The sequence below is a fragment of the Platalea leucorodia genome, assembly GCF_965183815.1.
Source record: "Platalea leucorodia genome assembly, chromosome: 8".
Classification (NCBI taxonomy): domain Eukaryota; kingdom Metazoa; phylum Chordata; class Aves; order Pelecaniformes; family Threskiornithidae; genus Platalea; species Platalea leucorodia.
The window spans coordinates 19217718-19235276 of record NC_138830.1 but is presented as its reverse complement, the minus strand read 5'-3'; the positions used below and the strand labels follow the sequence as shown (position 1 = coordinate 19235276).

The 17559-nt window shown below is 38.0% G+C and overlaps 1 protein-coding gene across 10 annotated transcripts in view; it reads left to right on the top strand.

Annotated features, from left to right (window-relative positions):
• The window catches only part of AGFG1 (ArfGAP with FG repeats 1), a 37974-nt gene extending 24413 nt beyond the window's left edge, over positions 1–13561 (top strand). Inside the window, exons 6-15 of one of the 10 annotated variants that reach the window (XM_082319918.1) lie at positions 4330–4449; positions 5100–5171; positions 6153–6362; positions 7235–7418; positions 8143–8222; positions 8499–8591; positions 10151–10198; positions 11594–11749; positions 12369–12454; positions 12828–13561. In XM_082319918.1, the coding sequence (XP_082176044.1) occupies positions 4330–4449; positions 5100–5171; positions 6153–6362; positions 7235–7418; positions 8143–8222; positions 8499–8591; positions 10151–10198; positions 11594–11749; positions 12369–12454; positions 12828–12887 (1109 nt within the window). In that variant the 3' untranslated portion in view covers positions 12888–13561. Of the gene's footprint in view, positions 1–4329; positions 4450–5099; positions 5172–6152; positions 6363–7234; positions 7419–8142; positions 8223–8498; positions 8592–10150; positions 10199–11590; positions 11750–12362; positions 12455–12827 lie in introns of all 10 variants that reach the window. The other 9 variants (XM_082319916.1, XM_082319922.1, XM_082319920.1 and 6 more) reach the window with 9 other exon arrangements.
• Positions 13562–17559: the final 3998 nt, after the last annotated feature.

Here is a 17559-nt window from a genome sequence, read left to right as displayed (position 1 = left end):
CAGTGTGCTCAGGTGGCCAAGAGGCCCAATGGCATCCTGGCTTGTATCAGGAACAGTGTGGCCAGCAGGACCAGGGAGGTGGTAGTGCCCCTGTACTCGGCACTGGTGAGGTTGCACCTCGAGTACTGTGTTCAGTTTTGGGCCCCTCACTACAAGAAGGACATCGAGGTGCTGGAGCGTGTCCAGAGAAGGGCAATGAAGTTGGTGAAGGGTCTGGAGCACAAATCTTAGGAGGAGCGGCTGAGGGAGCTGGGGTTGTTTAGCCTGGAGAAGAGGAGGCTGAGGGGAGACCTTATTGCTCTCTACGGCTACCTGAAAGGAGGCTGTAGCGAGGTGGGGGTCGGTCTCTTCTGCCAAGTAACAAGTGATGGGACAAGAGGAAATGGCCTCAAGTTGCACCAGGGGAGGTTTAGGTTGGATATTAGGGAAAACTTCTTCACTGAAAGAGTAGTCAGGCATTGGACCAGGCTGCCCAGGGAAGTGGTTGAGTCTCCATCCCTGGTGGTTTAGTGATGGACTTGGCAGCGATAGGTTAATGGTTGGACTTGATCTTAAGGGTCTTTTTCAACCTTAATGATTCTACGATTCTATATTAATAAACTTGTGCTGTGATCTGTAAAGTGTAGATGTAAAGCTTGAAAATTATGCAGGAAGTGCAACTTTTGATATGTTCCTTTTTTCTGAGTTTTCTAATGTACTAAGTTGGCTCAGGACGTTGTTGCATGTTGAAGGGGAAGCACGCTGACCTTACGTTTACTGTCTGTATTTAAATTATAAAGTTCTATAACTTCTGAAAAATGAGATTTTGAAGATGATGGTAGATAACTGTTCTCTGTCTGTAGTTTACAGACTGGTAATAGCAACAAAAAGATAAATTTTTGGCATATAGACTTTGTATAAACTAATGGAATGGAAGACCTGCACAAAAGATTTTAAAAAGGCACAGTGACACAGCACAACTCTATCATGGGTAACAAGGGAGAAGAGGCTTTACCCAGAAGAAATAAAATAGTAAGACATAGTTATTGTCTTCTAGAGAATTATTTTCATTTTTGTAGTTTATATGTGGACTTTAGTTTTTTTCTTTTTTGCAATGTTTCATGTCTTTATTTCGCACTAGGTAGTGCAAACCTCACAGAAGAAACTACGCAAAGATTGTAGGGGCAGCTTACGTTGCTATGACTGGTGCTGTCATACTTGAGCTAGCTTTAGCCAGCTAGCTTTTTACTGCCTTGTTGATCTGCAGTCACAACAGCAGTTATAAATCTATGCCAATCTGCCATCCACTGCAGTTCCTTAACTTACTTAGGGTTGTTCTTGGGTTTCTGTGTGGAGAACTGAATTTTGGAACTCCCAATCTACATATTGTTCAGGTACAGGAAAGTACAAGTCTTACCTGGTCTTCACCTCTGTGCCACTTTTACATAGGTTTAAACTTTACCACATAAAATAAAGCAAGATTAACATCTGAACACTCTGCAGAAGAGTCTTTACAGCTCTACTGTTTTAACGTGGGCCCACTTGCAAATCATACTTTGTGTCAGCTGATGCAATAAAATTGTTAAAAGTGGCCTGTAATGTAATATGTTCCAGTTTTTAATTTAGACCCAAAAGATATTCCATTTAAGATTCTCGACATTGTATTCTGTTTGTATGACTGGTTAAAATGAAAAATTTTGTCACAATTTTAGGAGTGACATTTATGTATTTAATCCTATTTGGTCAACTAAACGTCAGTCTCCAAGTAGCCCCTATCCAGTTGATGCATTAGGATGAAAGCAAGTGTCACTTTAATTTTAAAGCAAGGTGCAATTGAATTCTTAATCTATTCCTCTTAAAAAGCTACTGGTTTAAAAACAAAACCAACAAAAAACCCAAACCATGGAATTTGGAGTTAAAGTCTGTAGAATGCTGTTTGAACCAATACAGATGGTATAATAATGGAAACAATTTTTCCTCTGTGTCAACTTTTTCTCCTTGCACACTTTAAAGGTGAAAATTTTAGGACAGAACTTTCCCAAGACCTTGCTCTCTCCTTGATGGTGGGTTTTTTTGGGTTTTTTTGTGTTTTTTTTTTTTTCTCCCTCTCTCCCTTGCTTGTTGACTCTCATGCTGTGGTGGGTTGACCTTGGCTGGCCACCAGGTACCCACCAAGATGCTCTCTTGCTCCCCCTCCTCAGCAGGATGGGGGGAGAAAATATGATGAAAAAGCTTGTGAGTCAAGATAAGGACAAGGGAGATCATTCACCAGTTAGTCATTGGCAAAACAGAGTTGACTTGGGGAAGATTAACTTAATTTATTGTCAATGAATATAGTTTTTTTTTTTTTTAATTTCTCACTATCCTACTCTATTAACCACCTTCACCCCTTCTTTCTAGGCTGAGTTTCACTTCTGACTCTTCTGCCTCCTTCCCCTGAGTGGTACAGGGGGATGGGGGTTACAGTCAGTTCATAACACTTCATCTCTGCCATTGCTTCCTCCTCATGCTGTTCCTCTGCTCCATTGTGGGGTCCCTCCCGTGCAGTGGGATACAGTCTGTCACAAACTTCTTCAATGCTGGCCTTTCCCCTGGGCTACAGTTCTTCAAGAACTGCTCCAGCATGGGTTCATCCCGTGGGTTGCAGTCCTTCAGGCATGGACTGCTCCAGCATGGACCCCACACAGGGTCACAGCTCCTGCCAGAAAACCTGCTCCTGCGTGGGCTCCTCTCCGTTAGCCGCAGCTCCTGCCAGAAGCCCGTTCCAGCATGGACTTGCCACAAGCTCCAGCTTCCTTCAGGGCATCTCTACCTGCCCTGGTGTGGGGTCCTCCACAGGCTGCAGTGTGGATATCCATTCCACTGTGGTCTTCCATGGGCTGCAGGGGGACAACCTTCTTCATCATGGTCTTCTCCATGGGCTGTGGGGGAATCTCTGCTCCAGTGCTTGGAGCATATCCTCCCCCTCCCTCTTCACTGACCTTGTTGTCTGCAGGGTTGTTTATCTTGCATTTTTCTCACTCATCTCTCTCACAGTTGCTGCACAGTGTTTTTTACCCTTTCTTAAATATGGTGCCACAGAGGTGCCACCAGTGTTGCTGATGGGCTCAGCTTTGGGCAGCAGCAGGTCTGTTTTGGAACTGGCTGAAACTGGCTGTCAGAAATGGGGGCAGCTTCTGATCTCTTCTCACTGGGGCCACCCCTGCAGCCCTTTGCTACCAAAACCGTGCCATGTAAACCCAATATGCATGCACACTTCTAATAAAAAGTAGTATCAAGTAGAGTCAAACCGCACCCTCTCTCCCAGTATCCCTTGTAATTTACTGGTTTTGCATATACTTAATCTGCAAAATCCCTCCAGAATAAACAAATCCTGACCCAAAAGTATAATGTATTGCATCTGTTATTCTAGAAGGTGTTTTGTGGGCTTTCTTTAGATGGTAACTCGTTACCTATATATATATATATAGGTTTGGTTTGCATTTGATTAAGAACATTTTTTTTTCCCTTTACTCCTTGCTTATAACAGTGTTTAAAACTTTCTGTGGAACTTATCAGTTAGGCACACAATTCCTGTTGAATCTGTAGATGCTTGAATGTCCAGCTGTTTGAAATTAGACGGGTGTTAACTTTTATTTTCTCCTATAGTATGGCACGAAAGGAAGGCGAAAACTGAAATTGTTTGATATTTCCTTGGATTTTATTTTGTGGATGCACTCTATGATTGCTGTCTTCTTGACATTGGTATTGATTTTCCATGTTTCTGTACTCTGATTTAGTTTTTTAAAAACTTAATTTTCCAGTGAAATGAATTTATAAACCTAGCCAAAACTATTCAAGTGGTGCCAAACTAAATTCACCCAAGGAAGAAGCACTTTATGTATGAGGAATTCAAATTGTCAGTATGTTACAAGAATACTTTCTAATTTTTATTCCGAAGGAAATATTCAGTTAGTCCACAAATTCTAGTTTTGGAGATTACCATTGAGAATGATACCAGGTTTGGGTTCTACAGGTACGCCTCTGGTATTCTGTACTTTCTGGCTGTTTTCCCCTGACCAGCCACCACTGCAAACACTCTAGGGTTAAGCTGAACTGGACTTCATCAGGTCATGCAGTTGTGAGTAGTAGCATTAACTGGTACAGCTCTGTGAAGGTGATTCGTGAAAGCTTGTTCGAAGACAACTTTCAGTTGTAGAATATCATGTATAATTTTTTTCATGTAAAAAGAAATTACAAGGTAGGACATAACCCTTGGAGGCTCTCATGACCACAAATTCAGTTAATACATCTGTTTTTGTGTTTGTTTCCCATATCCATTAACATATTTTGTTCCTTTGCAATTTACAGCGCAGAACTCTGCAAATGCAGGTTTTGCAAACTTTGATGCATTTGGACAGTCTAGTGGCTCGAGTAATTTTGGAGGTTTCCCCACAGCAAGTCAGTCTTCTTTTCAGCCCCAAAATACAGGTAGAACTCCTAGCACTTTTGATTAATACTTAATTGAAATAATCCTTACCTTTATGTTGGAAGGTACTTGAGTTTTTCTTGCATCTGCCTGCTTTAATGCAATCAAGCCATCTGAAGCTCTGGGGAAACTCAAAATTAATTCTTTCTGTTTGGTTTTGATTTTCTTTTTTTTTTTTTTTTTTTCTTTCCTGATGCTACTCAGAATTCTGATTTATGGCACTATGTGTTTGTTAGCTCTACACCTGAAACAACTATGAAAAGAGTAAACCATACTGTTTTTGATAAATATTGAATTGACTCTTTATCTTGTAAGAAAAGTGTTTCAGTAGACCCAAAAGCACATCACAGTACCAAAAAAAAGTGTCTGTCGGTGTGTGTGTGCAACATATGCACACACTTCAGTATGTTTGACTTCATGTGTAGAGCCTATTGCTAAGATTTATTTTGCTTTCCTTTAATTTGATCATGCTTTAGAACTTCTGCTTGAGCTTACACTTGCTGTTTGTCTAGATCTTTGGCTGACTGACTTTCTTTTCCTTTTTTTTTTTTTTTCTTTCTTTTGAGTGTGGTGTCGTTTTAAACTTTTTTTCACATTTTCTTTCTCCCCTCTTATGTTAACTTTAACCCACACACAATTTCTGGCTGTCCAGCGTTCAGAACGCTTTCATCTAGCTGCAGTTTTGGTGAATTTACTTCAGCTTTTCCTCTCCAGGCTGTACACAGTAAGTTCCACACAGTGGAAAACTCAGCTTGCTTCTTTTTATGCCATTGTAGTATAGCATTTTCATTCCTGCTGTTGCATATGTTTTAACTTCTTGATTATGCTGTTAGAAAGTTGCGTGTTCTGTGGTATGAGTGGAATCCTCAACCAACTGTTAGAAAATGCGATACACTTAATGGAACAACTCTTTCAAATTTAAGTATGTGACCTGCCTAGATTTAAATTGTCTGGACGCTGAAGAGATGGAAGTTCATGGTTTCATATTTGAACTAAAGTTCAGTTGTGTGGACCTAAGTCAGATTTTAAAAATGGATTTATGTGTATCTGACGTCAGTGGAGATTTGGTATGAAAAGAGCTGTGTTGTGTCTTCCCCTTCATCTCTTTCCTGATTGGATGTAGTCTAAAAATTTGTTCTAAAACTATCTCTAATGTCTCTAAAACTATCTCTCTAAACCTTGGCATGGAATCATACTACTTTTGGAATTCTAGGCACTGTTTTTTTGCTTAGAATGATGACTGACATCTGAAATGGTCAAACATTGTACCATTAAGTAAATGCAAATAGTAGCCTATTCATTAGACATGTACGACAGGAAAAGGAAGCTTCTGTATTTTGAATATTAAAGATTCCGACAAATACTTATTTTTCTAGCAAAATATTATTGTTGAAATTACTTTAACAGCTAATAAATAGCGTAAAGTTTTTCAAGATCAAATTATGACTGTGATTTAAGCTGTTGAAGCTTGGGGGTTTTTTGTCACTGATATCTGCAGACTGAAAAATATAAAAAATTATTTTTTCTGATGACCCAATGTAACTTTGAAGGAAATGGGAAAGGGTCTTAAACATGTGGGATGGGGTGGGGGAACATGTTGCCTCGTGTTCCCACAAAGAGGTGGGATTATTGTGCCATCAGTTACAGTTGGAGAGACTTCCTCTAACTTTAGAGTGTTGATCATGTTTAACTTAATTTGTTACAGGTGGAAGTGCTGGATCAGTGAATGCTAACTTTGCTCACTTTGATAACTTCCCCAAATCCTCCAGTGCTGATTTTGGAGCCTTCAGTGCTTCTCAGAGCAACACAACAGCAAGTGCAGCCAGTAAAGCTGCAGTGAATAAACCAAATCTCCAGTCAGCTGACAAATATGCAGCTCTTGCTAATTTAGATAATATCTTCAGCGCAGGGCAAGGTATTAAACTTTATTTTTTGATGTGCTTATTCTACATGTGTATACTTACCACAAGGATGGCTGTGCATGTTGAAATAGTAACTGTATTTCAAAATATCCTTTCTTTAAGTTATCAGTAGAATTTCACATCAATGTACCCTTAATGTGCAAGATGTAAGTTTTAAGACTAACACCACTCCAAATGGATGTCATCAGAAGACTGCTTTTTGGGAACCTACTTGCTATCAAGATGAATAACTCTTAAGTGGAAATATCTAAATAATTATTACTGCAATAATGAAAATATATAAAAATATAAATATATTTTTTATGTTTGTGCTGAAACCTATAGTGGAGGCTCTTGAATGGAGAGCTACAGTTGTTGCAGAGAACTGCCAGAGTAGCTTTTCCACCTCTCTGCCACAAAAAGATTTGGCTTTAGTTTTTTATAAACTAGTAGCAGTGATACTTGGATTTAGTTGATTTTAAGTTAAGGAGAAAAAAAATAGTTATTCTGTAACTTTTTTCTTCTCAAATGGTGTATAAAAACTTGTGTTGGTTTGTAATGTAGAGCTTTGTTCTGAAATGGATAATTTGAGGCTATGTGTGTTGTTAAATTTTCTAGTTGAAAATGACGGTAGTATCGAGTCGTTATTTTCCAGGGAAACCAGAAGCTCTCTGGAGCTGCCGAATATCTTTAGAAGCATGACACTTTGCTAATAGCTAATGGCTTCTTGAACATTTTTTTTTTTTTTTCCTGTATGCCCCAGTGCACATCTAATTTTTAAGTCTGAAAATTACACTGTCCATGAACTTTTATTTAGTTCTCAATGTGGGCAGGGCAGAAAGTGAAACCATCTTCATCACTTCTAAGCAGGTTTCTTTCTTTCTAGGTGGTAGTGAGCAAGGAAGTGGCTTCAGTACAGTAGTGTCAGCATCAGCAGGTCCTGCATTGTCAGCCCCCAATCAGTCAAGTGCATCTTCAGACAAGTATGCGGCTCTAGCAGAATTAGACAGCGTGTTCAGCTCCACAGCAACCTCTAGTAACGCATATACGTCCACCAGTAACGTTAGCAGGTACTTTGTTGGAAGTAGCTGACTTTCTACATTGACTTCAGTGATACGCAGAAAAGTAGCTCAAAGCTGTTTCTCAATCTGGTTTTATTTCTTATCTAAATGGGGAAATGTTGAATGAGTTTAGAGATACTACTGAAACTGCATTCTTTGTTTTAAATAATAGCAGTACTGTCTGATAGGATATTATAAGATAAAATTAAGAATACTTTCTATCAGCAGAACATTCTCTGCGTCTTTCTAGTTATTACATGCTAAACCTGTTAGATGGTAACACTTTCCTGTACAGAATATTTGCACGCATACTGAAAATCATAGCATCATCCCTGGGGGAAAAAAAAAAAATTATATATTTGTAATGTAAATAGTGCCAACCACTTCTTTTTTAGATCATTAAAGTAATAAATACCAAATGCCTGTTATAGCTTTGCTTGGTATTGCAAGTGCTCCTAAAGATTCTGCTTTGCAACCTTTATGCTGATGGCTTCTGTTCAATATTCTTTCTCCTGCTGTTGGTGGAGAGGACTTTTCATTGCTCAGCACTAGTTATAGTCCCTGACCCTGACATCAGGGGCTCAATTCCTGGCATTAATGAATTATATTGCAGTTTGCAAACTGCACATAAGCATTCCTTTTCTATTCTTTTACATGCCAACAATAATTGTAAGTTGTATTTAATTGTTAAATAAGCAATTCTGACTTCACTGAATGTATGAATTATTTTCAGCAATGCTTTTGGAACAGTACCTGTGGCTGCTACTGCACAGACACAGCCTGCATCTTCGAGTGTGCCTGCTCCATTTGGAGGTATATAAGTGTTACTAACACCTTCTGTGGACTGTAAGGAATCATCTTACTAATTTTTAGTTGATAGTGCTATACTTTGACACTAGTGATATTGAAGTTACTAAAGGATGCCAGAAAAGCACTGTTATGTGTTTCAAATTAAGCATTTTATTATCAATGCCTAATTTTTCATGTAATTTTAGATATTTATGTATCTGTATAAAAGCTGCATATACATAATGTGAGTCTGGCTATTTTTAAAAGAATTTATTAAATAAAATGTTTTTAATCTTTCAGCAACACCTTCCACAAATCCATTTGTAGCTGCCCCTGTTGCCCCAGTGGCACCTTCAACAAATCCATTCCAGACCAATAGCCGAGGAGCAACAGGTTAGGAAAAAAAACCCCTGAGTGTTTGAGAAACTTTCTTTCAAGACTTGCATTGATTCTTTTTTTCATAGTGTGTAATTTGTTCCTTAAAGGTTTTTTGTATTATCTGTCTCTAGTCCATTTGACATGTTGTGTGTGCGTGTGTTCAATGTATATGAATATTTATGAATAGGCTGCAGAAATCAACTTTAACTTGGGGGGGGGGGGGGGCATAAGTGATGTTTTTTATTGGGCTGAGGACATTAGTTTCCTGTTTCTGTCCCAATTGTAGGATTTCAAATGGTGGCCATGAAAAATGTCAAAATGATCTGTTGAAGATCGTCTGATACTACCTAAGCTATTTGTAGTCTGTGTATTACCAGTTGGGTACCTTCCAAGACTATAACCTTGGCTTTGAAGCATGCTTCATTGCAGGTTGCCCTGAAATCAGGGATCTTGAGAGCCCTGCTGCTAAGCTGGTACACTTGGTTTTTTTCTTTATTTATTTCAAAGTCTTGAAAGGCCTCAAAACGAAAGAGCTGGGGCTAGAACCAGGAAAGACAAGGCTTTGGGGCTGTTAGCTCCTCACCAGTCCTCTTATTCAGTACATTGGTGGTGTCCTTTATTTTTCTCTTTTGTAACAGTAAAGCATATGTTTAAATATAATCTTTACACTCATGATTTACATTAATTTTCTGGGGGAGGATTCTGTAGGATCATAATTACACAGACAAAAACTTAATCACTTTTTAAAAAGCAAACTTGTACTTTTCTTTAAAACACTGAACTTGGATTTAGATGACTGTTAGATTATGCTAATTTTCCTCTCCAAAGGCACTGTTAAATTTTGGCACTTCTATCTATTAAGCAGACTTCCACAGACTTAAATCTGCTGATGTATGCATTTTAACATTGAGTTGTGCTTTGCTCAAAGTTTTAGGTAGATTTAATTAAACTGATCAGGCCGAGTTAATACTGAATTGATCAAATTCATGTCCTCTGCTAATTGTGATTATGAACTCTCAATTCTGTTTTCAGTCCCTTTTGAGATATCATGCACTTAAACTTATTCAGCTATTTAATGCCCAAAATATCTTTTTCCTTATTTTAATCTCATTCCTAATTGTGCTATTTCGGATCATCAAGAACTTGTAGCCTCTTTAGCTAAATTTGTTTGAATGTGGCAACTCTATCCTTCCACCCTCTAAACTGCTCTCCTTGGCTTGCAGAGGTTCCAACCCTTTGGCAGCTATACTGATGTTATGTGCTAGGTAACAGAGATAATAAGTACAGATAATATTCTACCCCTTTCAGGGTAAGGTGTAAAGCTGTAGCTTGTCCTTTTATGCTTAAGCTTTCTTTCTGCATGAACTTTGCTATTTATTACATAGGAGATCTGTTTTGTAGCATTTGTTTCTAATGGTTTTCTTAGCTTAATCTATTGCTACTCATGCTATGGACAAATTGTTTCGTACATATATGTGTGTATATTTTTATATATAGATATATAACTAAGAAATGACTGTTGAAGAGTGTATAAATGATTTGACATTGTCTGGTCTCTTTGTGGCTTCCATAAGGCCTCTCGGGAGCAATGCACTCTCACATATTTCCTCAGGCTCATTTTGGTAGGTGGCCACATTTGGTATCAAGTTTCTTGTGGCTAATTGTTCTTGCTTGTAAAAGCTTATTGATAGCTATCTGGTTCTCTGCAAGTAGAATTTCGGAAGACTTTCTGTGTTTTAAAATGGAATGGGTGTGGGCAAAGGGAGAGAAGAGCATACATAGGCAACCTATTAAGCAACTAAAACAAAACCATTATTGATATCCTCTATGGTCACAATATAATGCTAACAAGTTGAGTGACTCTTGAAGTTTCTACCAACAGTAGCTTGATGCCTTTTGGGATATCCCAAGTCACTGCTCATTTTGTTGTGCTTTTGTTTACTGTTTTAGCAAGTTTTCCTGTTGAATAGCTTCTCTGCTATCTGTAACTTGAGAACAATGTTATGAGTACATTAGTTTTGCGTGTACTTTGTCAGCAGTTTATGTACGTATAATGTCTTGCCCTTGAATACTTTGGGGGTAAATTTTTCAACTGATAATTAAGCTATATTCATTAAATATATTATTTTTTTTAACAGTTGAGCTTCCATAAAAATCTAACTTGTAACATTTCAAAAGAGAAGTCTGGTCTGATGTTTAGCTAGAATAAAATGTGTGGTGTCTGTATTTGTACCAAAAAAATTTCTATATGCTTCTCCTTTCAAGAATAACTCCCAAAAGACTGAATAATGGTTTTGTTACTACGTTTTTGCACTTAATGTGCTCCTGTTTATTTGATGAAGGCATGTGGAATAGCATATGAGCTGTGTGTTCTTTACTTGAAATGTTCAGCAGAGAATCAGATGAAAAGTTTGGGGTTTTTTTTGTTTTAAGTCTTACGTCAATAGTAAGAGCGTTTGCAATAGGAACTTTGTGTGCAAATAATGTGCATGGTGAAAATTTCCTTTAAAGTGACATTAAGGATGGGATGAAGAGAGAGGGGATGCATGTATCCCTTATGACTTTTTTTTGACTTGTAACTTCCTGTAATGCAGCTTGAAGTAGGAAGATCCTTTTCATGCTTTTCTCAGAACGAGAAAAACAGAGGGGCTTATGCTGCCTGAAAGTGCTTGCTTCTGATGTGTACAGACTTTTACCAGAAATCTCTAGGGGAGTTATATGATAATGTAGAAAACACAAAAAATAATTTCCTTTTCAGAAAGTATATCTGAATGTGCTAGATCTAGTAAATTTTAAATGATTGCATTAATTTTCAAAGTGCAAAAGTAAATTATGCACCTATTTGGTGGTGATCCAAGCTAACAAATCAGTTCAGTGGCTGTAGAAGTTGAACCTAACTTTTGTATGGTCACTGAGGCATTTGGAGACTTTTCTTAAGATGGCATTATAGTAATTTGTCTCATGAAAAAAGAGATTTCTTACAAATAATTGGATGTTATTTTTTTGCCTACCAGCAGCAACATTTGGTACTGCATCCATGAGCATGCCTGCAGGATTTGGAACTCCTGCCTCCTACAGTCTTCCTACTAGTTTTAGTGGCAACTTCCAGCAGCCCACGTTCCCAACCCAGGCAGCTTTCCCTCAACAGACTGCTTTTGCTCAGCAGCCAAATGGTAGGTCTATATGTTTTAAATAATCTTGTTTAAATCAGAAACATGGAGAAAATGATCTGTCTGTAAGTTAACAATAATGGGTGTGTATTTATTTCTATATGAACTTGATAATAACATTGATGAGGGGTTCCAACACTCTGTTTTGGCTCTGTAGTTGAGCTTTCTGACTTGTCTGTGTGCGGTGACATAACTGAAATTTTACCATAATCTGATACTAAATTATAAGTATTCCCAGGCTTAGAGGGTTTTTATGCAAGAAGGATTGTTTTGTCTTCATTTTTGGAGTGTCTGCAACTGATTATAACACTCTGTAACTTCACAGAACACAGGCAAGAGAAAATTGGAAAGTACTTTTCCCCTAAATTTAAATGATAAAATAATATTGAAAAAAGTGCATATGTAGAAACTGGAAATTTATTAGTTCTGAACAGTTGAAAATAAACAAAAAGCTGAGCCACATTTTTTTACATTTACATTACTGATAGTGTTTAAGTAGGTTCAGTTCTCCTGATTGTGCAGTCCAAGCTTCCACTTATTTTTATGTGGGAGCTGCAGCAAAGAACTCTCTGAAGATGGGTTACTAGTATTAATATTTTTCACTTATCTTTCCAAGGAGCAGGTTTTGCTGCATTTGGACAAGCAAAGCCTGTAGTAACTCCTTTTGGACAAGTTGCAGCTGTTGGAGTATCTAGTAACCCTTTTATGGTAAGTGAGTTGTTGCATGATATTAATAATTTCTGTATGTCTGAAGAGGCATAATCTGTAACACTTAGAGACACACAAAGATTTTTTTTTTTTGCTTCAAATACGGGAAGGCAGCATATGAATCCTAAATGCAATTCATTATTATGATGATATGGCATTTGTAAGGCTGTTCAAATCAAAACAGAGGTACTTGTACACCATGCTCTTGCAGTAGTGAAATTTCAGAGAACCACCAAAAAAAAAAGACTGCAACATAAACCAGAAATACTTCCTAATAAGTTATTTTCTTTTTTATATATTCTGCATTTATGATTTACAATATGAAAAAAAAATTAAATATTTGTCTTATTTTTCTTCTTTCATTTTCCCTCAGGCTGGTGCACCAACAGGACAATTTCCAACAGGAAGCTCATCAACCAATCCTTTCTTATAGCCTTATAGACACTTTACCCAAAAGAACTCTTATGTGGTCACATAACATCTCTGCGCCTCTTGCACTGTTGTCTTGTTTCACTGATATTAGCTTTAAACACAAAAGAAGTCTTTAAGAAGTAAAAATAAAAGCCTGCATTGTGTACCTTTAAAGAAATAAAAAATACACAAAACCCAAGAAAATCAACCACCCCACCAGGTAATAACGTGCAAAACAGAGGGCTGTGGTAACATCCTTGAACCTGTGAACTGGCAGGTAAAAAGTAGCGGTATCATGTATATTAAAATTGGCTAATAAGTTATTGCAGATACCACATTCATTATGCTGCAGTACTGTACATATTTTTCTTAGAAAATAGCTATTTGTGCATATCAGTATTTGTAACTTTAACACATCGTTATGTGAAAAATGTTACTGGGAAATAGATCAGCCACTTTAAGGTGCTGTTGTATCTCTTGGAATGAATGAGCTACATCATTTTAACCATTGGTATTGGAAGTCATGAAGTTAAATTGAAGGTTTGTTCATTTCTCAAAATGTTTTCCTTTCCTAAGAGCTCTTCTATTTATACATGCCTAAATCTCTAATGTTAGAGGGATACCTGTCTGCATAATAAAGCTGATCATGTTTTGCTACAGTTTGCAGGTGAAAAAAATAAATATTAGAAAAAACAATTGTGTAGCATTATTTCTGTGCAGTAACATTTTATTGGGTTAAAATGTACATATTGTGAGTCTCATACACAGATGAGTTATCAAAAGCAATGTGCTTAAAGGTGAGTTAAGCTTAAAATTTTTGCATGCCTCACTTGGATATGTTTCTTTGTGTCCTTGTGATTAAGCTTGCTCTTCTAGCTCAAGTGAAGTGACCTATTGAACAGGAAAATGTTAAGTGAACTTGGATTATTTTGACAGAATAGGTGTGTAATGAAGGACACTGGAAGCACTGAGGAGGGTAGTTACTCAAGAAATGGTTAGCCGCAAAAGACGCGTGATTATGGGTAGCTGATGGCAGTCTTTGAACAAGACTTAGTTGTGATCAGAACAGTATGTGTAACAGCAGGCCAGGGTACCACAGATGTAATAGCACTGTTTTTATTAAAAATTGATATATATTAGTAAGACCTTCTCTGAAATACTAAATTCATCAATTATTTTTTTATTTACGGGAATATTTCCTCTCATACTAGAATGCAGTTGCGGGGCGGGGGGAACTCTGGCTTGTCTAGTCTGTAATAGTAAGAAGGTTCAAGAAAAATATAACTCTTTGTCAAAGTAGTTGGTGATGGTGTTTCAAATACAGACATAACTTTGCTTAAGTTCAGTACTGGAACTAACCAAATAATGTTAATATATCATGAATACATAAACTGCAAGCTTAAAAAAAAAAGTTTCTGACCTGCTGGAAAATAAAATTCTTAACAGCTTTCAAGATATAACAGGATCAGATTATGTCAGGTGATTTTTGAGAAAAGAATGTACAAGCCCATTTGAGACAAATGCGAAAATTCTTGAGGTAAGACACTTCAGTTGTAATTGATTGCCTGTATGTTAGATCTGCTTATTTCTAGGGGAGCTGAAAGACTTGACTGCTGCTTGTGAAAACACTCTTACGCCAGTGCTTTTGACTTCTGTTGCCTGTCTGTGGGGTGGTAGTAATTTCTGTATCTTACCTTTTTTTGAAGCTTTGGAGATCCCAAAGCAGGGGACAGGCAGCCTGTACATGCTTATAGTAGCATTTTTTGCTTAAATGTCTGGTTTTGTCCTGTTGGCATATTTAAAGTTAAAACAGACTTGAAGTCTGTCTTTTCCTTTTCATGAGGAGTGCTGGCTGAAGTATGCTGTATGGTTTAATTCCCAAAATTCTCTGGGGAATTCACTAAACAAATCCCCAGCAATTGAGGGTTTCCAGGATGTTAGCGATGCCCTTGCTCTCACCAGTTGTTTTAGCATAGTATAAATAGCTGTAGTTGTTGACCATACCTGTTCTGGGATAGTAACACCTAAATGCAGTAGAGAGTGGGGAACTGCAAGGGTTCGGAAGGATTCATGGAATGCTTAAATATGCTTATTGCAGGGAACTGGACCAAATCAACCAAATGTCTCCTCAATGAGAAGAGGAACAGCCTTGTGGAAGAACAATCCTGTGCTCCCTTCACCTAAATAAATGTAAATTAAGCTGTGGGCAAGGGCTAATGAGATCAGCATCTATTGAAATTGTTCTGGTCCAAATGAAGCTGATTACTTCTGAGAGAGACATGCCTTGCATACTTAAATGAATTTCAGTATGCAAGGCATGTAGTTCTAGATTATGCTGCAGAAATAGCGGAATATCTTATTTTTCATAACTAGCTTGAATGCGGATAAAAAGTTGGCAACTTTTACTCTACACAACCACATCTGTTTGGTGTATGCTCACTAATTTTAAGTTTGTCAAACTCCAGACAAGTGGCTGAAGATCTTGTATTGGGTCTCCTTTTATATTGAGCAGAAACTGACACCATAGCTGTTTTGTTGATTAGATTTTTAAATTAGCTATATTTACAAAATGAATTCTTCACCCATAATTAAATGCTTTGTCTTAGAAACCTCTACAGTTGTTCACGCAATTGCTCATGCAACTAGCACCGTTCCCAAAAAGCTATACTTCCACTAGCTTTCCAGTATCCTCTTCTGCTTTAGCACTAAAGCACTTCACTTGATAACTTTAGCCCTCTTATACAGAAATTAATTTGGAGACGTTCTAGATTAATACTCTTACTCCTAATATGTCAGCTCTTAATGTGCGTAAGAAGATGCTGTAGGAGGTACCTCCTGAGTTCTACGAGGCAGATGTGATGCCCAGTTTCTGCAGTTCAAAGTTATTTAATGGCTACAAACTCCCAAGCACTGTGTTCAAACAAATGCTGAGGCAAGAGATTAATTAGAAAAGGACCAAATTTAGTTGGAATTCCTGAAAGAGAATGATGCAAGTATTCTGTTCTCTTGAAGGGAAAATGCATTGAGACATAAAGGCAAGCTCATGCAGCTTTTAAAAGTATGTTTTTAAAGGAATTGATGATTTTTACTTTCTTGTGAGCTGAATTGGGTGAAATATTACTTCTGACTATTGGCAAATCTGTAAGTTGTGGTAAAGGAACACAATGGAATTTGCTGCTGTCTGATATAGTTGACTCCAAAGTGGACGTTACTGAACACAGTCGAAAGCATTCCCTAATTAGTCTTAGTTATATATAAACTTTAAACATCTAAACTTTAAGTGGTGTTATTTAAGTAAGACTGCCTTGTATAGAAATTGAAGTGTCTCCCCATGGCTTAAAAATAAGTTAGTTTAGGAGGTTTTTTGCTTCCAAAGATAAGTGTGTGTGGGTCATGGCAGTTGTCAGACATAATTAATGCATATGCTTATCAAGACAGACACTCAAAGGGAAAGTTAGTGTGTTGTATTCATACATCTTCAACAAAGTCACAGTAAAGCTGGCGCTGCATCAGTAGCAGTTTATCTGTATATAATGACATGTTTTCCTTACGGTCCTGTAACTTCAGATTTCTGAGGAGCGCATTGTCTGCGTGGAATCTGAAATAACTGCATTTGACCACTTGTAAACTAAAGCGGCAGTAGTGCTGTGCTATGTAGCATTGTAGTAATCCACCTTTGAACATACAGAAGTAGTGTCTTTTGGAAAAAAATCGTTTATTGCTATTTTGTTAACTTGCTTTAAAAATGCATGTCACAACCTCCAGTTGAAAAGGTCTTTAAGTTTTCAAAAGGTTTCTGTGGCAAGCTTTCCAACAGATCATTTTCCTGCTGTGGGGTAACTGCTTTTTTAGATTCCCTAGTGTCCTGGTTTAACCCCAGCCAGCAACTAAGCCCCACACAGCCGCTCGCTCACTCCCCCCGGTGGGAGGGGGGAGAGAATCAGAAGAGTAAAAATGAGAAAACTCACGGGTTGAGATAAAGACAGTTTAATAGGTAAAGCAAAAGCCCCACATGCAAGCAAAGCAAAACAGGGAATTCATTCACTGCTTCCCATGGTCAGGCAGGTGTTCAGCCATCCCCAGGGAAGCAGGGCTCCATCACATGCAATGGTTACTTGGGAAGACAAACGCCATCACTCTGAATGTTGTTCCCCCCCCCCCTCCTTCTTCCCCCAGCTTTATGTGCTGAGCATGACACCATATGGTACAGAACAGCCCTTTGGTCAGTTGGGGTCAGCTGTCCCAGCCGTGTCCCCTCCCAGCTTCTTGTGCACCCCCAGCCTCCTCGCTGGTGGGGTGGGGTGAGACACAAGAAAGGCCTTGACTCTGTGTAAGCCCTGCTCAGCAATAGTGAAAACATCCCTCTATTATCAACACTGTTTTCAGCACAAATCCAAAACATAGCCCCATGCTAGCTACTATGAAGAAAATTAACTCTATCCCAGCCAAAACCAGCATACCTAGGAATGTCTGAAACTCTTATGCCTATGACTAGATTGCCTTTAATTGAAATACTCAGTAAAAGTGAAAGTTTGAAGGTTGTGTTCTAGAAGTTCTTCTGTTGTAAGGTTCAGGCATGTGTATGCACTTGCTTGTTGTGCTTATTGAGCGTTAATAGAAGTTTTGGTGTCAGATCATTAAATTTTAGTTGAAATAGAAGATTGTATGAGGATTGGTATTAGAACTGCTGGTGA